This window comes from Apaloderma vittatum, unplaced genomic scaffold (genome assembly GCF_000703405.1).
Source record: "Apaloderma vittatum isolate BGI_N311 unplaced genomic scaffold, ASM70340v1 scaffold27140, whole genome shotgun sequence".
Taxonomy (NCBI): Eukaryota; Metazoa; Chordata; class Aves; order Trogoniformes; family Trogonidae; genus Apaloderma; species Apaloderma vittatum.
The window spans coordinates 8,344-15,602 of NW_009696663.1; the positions used below are offsets into that span (position 1 = coordinate 8,344).

At 46.3% G+C, this 7,259-nt stretch overlaps 1 protein-coding gene across 1 annotated transcript in view; it reads right to left on the bottom strand.

Moving 5' to 3' along the window:
* Window positions 1-5,883, bottom strand: part of TCEA2 (transcription elongation factor A (SII), 2) — an 11,850-nt gene extending 5,967 nt beyond the window's left edge. Inside the window, exons 1-3 of the mRNA XM_009875865.1 lie at window positions 5,827-5,883; window positions 5,061-5,166; window positions 3,537-3,627 (exon numbers count right to left, since the gene is read on the bottom strand). Of these exons, the coding sequence (XP_009874167.1) occupies window positions 3,537-3,627; window positions 5,061-5,166; window positions 5,827-5,880 (251 nt within the window). The 5' untranslated portion in view covers window positions 5,881-5,883. The remainder of the gene's footprint in view (window positions 1-3,536; window positions 3,628-5,060; window positions 5,167-5,826) is intronic.
* Window positions 5,884-7,259: the final 1,376 nt, after the last annotated feature.

Here is a 7,259-nt window from a genome sequence, read left to right on the forward strand (position 1 = left end):
GAGGTCTGTGTGCCGGAGGAGTAACCTCCCTGAGCTGGGCATACGCCCACGGCGGTGAAATGTCTTGCCAGTAAAGCCTAACATCTGCACGTAGAGTTAGTTAACCCTCTAAATACCACCAGTAAAAGACTGGGGCTATTATGATTCCCAGATGATTTTACAGAGCTTTTTTCTCCACCCTCACCTTATATCTAAGCAGCAGAACAGCAATTTTTTCAGCAGATATTGCTCTGACTTTGGTGTTTGGGTCATAAAATGCACTGTATTTATGGCCAACGCCTGGTTACATTAATGCACAGTAAGAGACAAAGGGGAAAAAAAAGATAAAAGAGAAACCCTGATATTTCACCCATGCCATACTGGCAACATCTCAAAGATGCAAGTGGTTCAACAATTGCTGTTAAGCTGGGTCACTGCTGCCAGTTCTTTGGCATCAGAAATAAATCTGTTAGGAACGGACACTTCCACTCCACTGTCCTGGAAGGGATCAGTCAGCTCTCAGCAAAACTGGAAACCTCCGATATTGCCTCACAAACAGAGCCAGAAAACTTCAGGGATTTACCCTGGGAGACTCCCCTGCCACGTTCAAATCCAGCCCATAGATCTGTCAGAGCTACCGGATTCCCACAGTTCAAAACTTCACCAGGTCCCTTCCAGAAGCACCTTCAGCAAATTTTTCACCTCAAACTACAGTAGAAGACTTAATTCTTGCTCAGATTAAATAGACACACTCTAAGAAGGAGATTATATTGAGATCTGACTGTGTTTCTCTTTGACCAGTAGATGAATAAAACCCCTTTTTTACCAGCTAGTTTTACTGGTTAGAACTGCAGGAGGCTCTTAAGGAACAGATTTCTGTCCAAACAGCTCAACACTTTCAACAGGATTTACGCTGCACATGTTACAAAAAGAAGAAACAATTTATCTTGCAAATAATCGATGAGATGATGATCTTCTGCCACCTGGGATGTAGAGACCACCATCAGGTACTTTTGTGCGTAAGAAGCTGTGCACGGATCACAGGCAGCACAAATAAAACCAAAGCATCAACAACTCAGGAATAACCTGTCTGAGAGTCACAGCTGATGACGTGGCAGAAAACTGCCTGGAAAAACTGAGACTTCCCAAAGGAAAAAGGCAAAAAGCCTAAAAAACATACTTACAATAAAAGGAAAAAAACTGAAGGAGCTGGAGGGTTTGCAACAGGGAAGACTCAGAGGAGGTAAGTCCTGAAATACTGGCAAAATTGATACAAAGGGAGATGGTAGGAAAAATCCTCCGTGCTTGCTAAAGACAAAAGCGTGACAAAATGGTCTTAGCAAGATGGGGTTTGTTTGAGAACAAGTTTCAAAGTGTAAAGGCAAGTTATGAACCAGGACAGCTGTGGAAATGTCTTAGCATGAGGATTTTTAGGATTGCCGAAGAGGAGCTTAGAGAAAGGCCTGTTAGAGCCTTGGATCGAGGTGGTGCTGTCCTGAGAAGGGGTGGCAGGAGCAGCTTTTCCAAGAGCTCCTCTAGCTTTAATTTTGATCTCATTTTGCAAGTAACAGCGACTCTAAGGCCTCCCAGAGCAAAACAGCACGTCTGAACTCTCAACATTGCCCCCCACAACTATTTGCACAGGTAATACTTGATTTTCAGGAGGGTTCCACCTGTAAATGCCATTGACTTCAATATTTAGATTTTTTTTATTCCCTGGAGGTGGGAAAAAAGCTAGACAAGATGCATACTTACCCCAAGATGATGAGTAAAGACATTTTTTGCCTACACACACATGCATGTCATACGTGCCCTGAGGTGACAACTGATGGCTCGCGAATCGGAGGGAACAGACTTCTCAGCCACTCCAAAGACCACACAGAAAGTCACCTATTAAGCTTCAGGAGTTAGCTTCTAATTAGAATATTTGAGAAACAGAGATGAAACGCACCTAGAAGACTTATTTCAGGAAATCCTTGCAGTTCACAGTGTTCCTGTGGAACAGGAGGAAAAGCCTGTAAATCTCTCCAGGCAACAGAAGTTTAAAAAGGCCATGCTGGAATGAAACGGTGGCAAAGCAAGAGCCAGGGCCTGCGAGCAGAACTCAGGGCTGCACTGGAAGAAAATCCCATGGAAGAGCCGAATTCAGGCCACAGATCCCAAACCTCCTAATCAAGGCAGTTTAGAGAAAAGAAAAAGCTCAGGCTGCCCAAGCCAGAGAAACTTTAGACAGAGCCCATTAAAACGGACTAAGCTAACGATCTAAAAGACTAGAGCACAACAAGTATGGTTTGGATTACCGGCAAGCAGTGTGGAACTGAGGTGCCAGCTCCGTGCTGGCTGGCTCGGATCCTTCAGGTCTCGCAGTGCTCTCTCTAGTCGCTACAGAGAGAGTTTCTACATCTGTGCTCCAGAAAGCGAGACGAGTTTCAGGCCAAGAGCTCTTCAAGTATTTCTCCCTGACAGAAGAGGAAGGCCTAGCCAAAATCCACCAGACAAAGTGGCTGAAATATCTGAACACAGGCTAATCTGTTCGGTGTCTTGAAAGCAGCCTCAGCTGAACCAGCTATCACATATGGAGCAACTAGTCAGGCTCCCTTCATCGCTTCAAAGTACAAAGACTCTTCGCTGCTAATAATTTTTTTTAAGGTAGTTTAGTAGTTTAATTTGTGGGACTGGAGAATAAGCACTCCTGTGTCTGTAAAGAAAGCCCCAGACCGACACCAAGAGCACACAGACCACTCCTGCCAGTCTCCACTCCGTTTGCTTCTCTGTATCCTTCACAACCAAGGGGATGCTTTGCCCTCCAGAAGATGGAGGCTGAACACATGTAGGAAGCATAAAGGAGGGAAAATAAACCCACAAAGCCTACAGAACTGCAGGATCCACAGCACATCGAGGCACAGGGGAGGATTAGCAGCAAAAGCCAGAAAGCTCCACTCTACATACTCACGACTGTCTGACAGAGCAAGGAGACAGGAGGGTTTTGCCTAACTGCCTACAGCCAGGATTCTATTCCGAGGGAAATAACTACGAGGCTCAGCCTTCAAACCAGATGCCCCAGCAGGCTCAGCTTGTTTTGCTCATCCGCTGTCTACAGTCACGGTGCCCGGGGGATGTCTCACACTTCCTTCCCTCCAGGCTCTGCATTCCCCAAAAGTCGATTTTCCAAAGGTTAAATCAGAAGCTTCCCTTTTTCTTTGAACTGCAAAACTGCCTTCTGGCTTGAGCAGTACCAGGCAAGTCGGTAACACTTGCCTTCTCCTGTCCCCATCAAGAACAGCCAACAAATACTTCCATCCAGGCTTCTGCCCTTACCCTGGGGGAAAATCTGCCTCCTTTTACCAGTGAGGGCATGCACAAAGGCTCTTACCCACGACTGACTCAGTTCCTACCCTCGTCAGCCCTAGAAGAGATCCTTCCCATGTCACAGCCCAGGGAAGGCAGCACCAGTCTGCACTTGAGAGCATAAGGACACTTTAAAAATTAACGTACTGTGCCTTAAGAAAAACCCAAATTCTGTAACAGTGTCATCTTTGGTTAGAGGGAAGCATTACCTTTGGTCTCTTGAGTTACTGGTCTCCTTCGAGGAAGATGTTGGCAAGGACAGGCTTTTCTTTTTCTCCTCACTTTTTTCCTCAGAAGCATCTATATTCAAAAGAAGAGAAAAGGATGTTAACAGGTTCAGAACTGGTCTTTATGCTACAACCCTCAATACGCTAATGAATGTCTTAACCTACACTGTGTTGGCCTAAGGCAAGTAAGAATCAGGAGAAAAAATGCCTTTATGTCCTTCTGTGCTTTCCAACAGGCCTTTTTCTTGCCACTAAGGAGAAACTGATTCAAACAAAAGCTTTCCTCAGGGAGCTAAAGAGCAATCACCTCCCCTGCTTAGGAGATAAGCTTCCTCACAAGACATGCCTCATCACAAAAGTTTCTTTCAGAGACACCCTGGCTGCCCAAGCACAGATTAGATCAAGTTCTGTAAAGCACCACTAAAAGCAGCATTTCCAGCCAACACCACTAGTACGGGCTAGTCCTTCGGGGAATACAACTTCTAGTGTTTCCCAAGTGCTGCTGAAAGGCAACAGCACAACCCTGGAGAGGACTTTTGTGACACTGTAGAACAAGTTTGACGCAGGGGTCAGCTGTCTCAGCGTAGCCAACACATATCAATCCTGATGTGAAAGCGACCAGCCAAGCCAGGAGAGGAAACCAGCGCTTCCAACGCTCATTTAGTCTTGGGAGAAACAGGGAGCCCTGGGGTGCAGAGCAGAGCCAGCTGCCCATTTCACTTCCCTTCAAACACCACATCACTCCTGCTCTTTGCTTCACACAGACGCCAAGAGATCAGTTTAAAAAGGAAGGAGCGTTTGAATTTCACAGTGGGGTTCTTTGCCACAAGCATAGCGTGGGAGACACCCAGTTTTGCCAGCAGGACACAGGTAGAGCCGCCCTTCCAAGCCCAGCGCTGCAGATGCCTCATTTTTTCATCACAAAACTACTAAGACCACATTTGTAATACCTTCCATCTGCAATTTGACATCGGTTTGTGTTATATCAGCATCAAGATTCCTCAGACAGAAGGCCAAGCTCCTGCTTCTCAGCGCTCATCACCAGGAAAGCCTCCCCAGCAGGAAACAGTCCACCTGAATTTGTCTACAAGGTGTTAAACTAAGGTCCTTCTCCAGCTCTTCACCTAGAATGCATTCCAGCATTTCTCTTTCCCAGCCATGGCCCGAGGCTGACGGTACATGCTGAGTTAATGCCACACAGCACACGACTGGGGGCAGTGGGTTTCGAGCGCAGAGATTGTTTCTACAAATAATGCTGCTAATTACTGCCCACAGGTACATGTTAAGAACAGTCCTGAAGCTTTCAGTGTTCTTTCCAAAGCCGAGGTAGCTAAACAGCAGCTAAATGCACGGTAGGAGACAAAACTCGACAGACGGAGGGTGCAATTGTAAAGGCTGATTTGTTGGGATATTCTGTTTGGATCAGTAGATCTGAGAAACCCAATCTCCAGCTGAAGGCAGCTCCTTGGCAAGTTGAATGTGACAGGAACATGCCGATTTTCTTACCTAGAAGCTTCTTCCAAGATTTGATGAGGGATTTGGCAAGCGATATCACTTCTTCATCTGTGCTCTGCTTTCTCAGTGCATTTACTGACATGCCAATGCGGGTGGACTGCAAATGAACATTCAAATGAATCACTCAGGGACAGATTCACTATTTGTTACTGACTGAAATCAGAAATAGGCATGATAACGTCAAAGTAATTACCAAGATATCAGGTATCCAAGGACTTGCAGGACAATTATCTCCCTATAGCTCTGGAAGAGCAGGATGACACTCTCCAGCTTAGTCAAACCCATCAGAAGCCAGACATCTCATCACCCACAAATCCCTTCTCCACACACCTCTAAGTGACACTCAAGCTTAGAGTGTAAAAATACAAGATGCATATCTTAATCTCTGGTTTGTAATTCTGTTCACACCTCCCCAGTGCCCTGAATATCACCATTACAAAGATTTAAAGGGCGTCTCTGCCCTTTGTGTTTGCTACTTTAATCTGGTCTTTCCTCTTCCTGAAACCTAAGAAAGGATTTGAGCAGTTGGGTTTACCTCATCAGCTGTGCACAAGTTTAAGGCAGCACATGCTGGTCCAGAGTTATTTAACTGCCAGTCCAAACTGGACAGAACCAAACAGGTTCGGCACTATTTTCTGGATTTAATGTTGATTTTGATATTTTAAGTGAGGCAAGGAGTGAAAAAAAAATCTGTTAAGTTTCCTGAGACAACAATTTAGCCTCATACAGATGCAGCGTTTTACCCTGTGCAACTTACCTGCAGTAAGTCCAAAGTCATTGGCATACTTTTCAGCTCTTTCAGTAAATCCATCGCACCATCCTGCACAGGAAGAGAGAGACAGAATGAGAGCCTCAGCTTGTAGTAAAGAAATGCAACAGCTTGGGAATAAACTCAGGAAGTTGGATTCAAAGGAATAAACACCAACAAGCGTTCCCTAAAACATCAGCAAGGTTACTGCTGGGGTTGCTGTTCCAAACAGACAGTAGATCTTGGAGGCTCCTGAGATACTGGAATGAGCAAACCAGAAGAGCACTGGAGCGCTACAAATCTTTGCTGATGCATGGTACAACTGCAGCATTAGCTTATTACCTTTCCCTGGCCACATTTTTAGCACCTGAAAAATACATTCGGAATCCTAACTGTCCCCTCAGCACACCACTCAGCTTCCAGGAGTACTCCCACCATCAGACTCGGGATTTTGGGGGCCTCAATTAATGATGTCATGAAGTCGCAAGGACAGTCCAGCAGAGCTACAGTAACTTCAGTCACCCACCTAAAGCTCAGAATCCCTGTCCAGAGCTAAAAGTATCCTCTCTTTCTACAGCATGAAACTCAATATAGGTGTTTCCTAGTTTTCGTATTAATACTCCACTCTGCTCAAGACAAGAGCTGACACCAGGAGCAAAGCCGAAGCTGAAGAGCTGGTTGCTTGAAACTCATTCTATGAGGTTTCCTTGCATCAACCCTGCATCCCAGAACCTACATCCAGGAAAAAAAAAACCCCTGACTAGCCAGTCTGTGGATATCCTAAAACTGAGAGTCGCCCAGAGAAATGTCAGGGACACAAGCACCAGGCAAGTCTCCCCTGAGCAGCTCCCAGCAGATCACAGCCTGGAGTGTCTCCATTCAGCCGGCTCCTTCCTCCCATCCCCCTTCTATCAAACAAGGCCTTCCTGTGTTCACATTTAAACACCAACCACTTCAAGCCTGTTTGCAGCACAAGAGCTACAAAGCCTACGATTGTAGGGAAGCGAAGCAGCCTGCACTGACAGACCCTGTCCGCGGATCCCATCCTCCCTACGCGCAGAAGGGCCGTTTCCGACGTGTCGCGGGAAGCGATCCAGCTGCCAGTGCCACCCTACACTGAGAAAAGCCAAATCAAAGCAGCGTCAAAGCTTTCAGCACGCACACAAGCAACTCACGCCAGCGTAAACCACACGTTACCGTACCCAGAACGAGCGACTTCCCACTCGGGCAGTTTCACACCTTCCCGTTTCTCCAACGGCCAAATGGACTCCATTAAATCCAGCCCTTAACATACAAAACGACCGGGTGATTCCTGTCTCCGTTATCAGAAATGGAGCCACTCGGCACAGTGGCAGCAAATGGGGATCCACGCAAAAACTAGAGCAACAAACGGGTACTCCAGGCAACCGTCCTGCAGGAAGAGTTCGCAAGTTAGCTGAGAT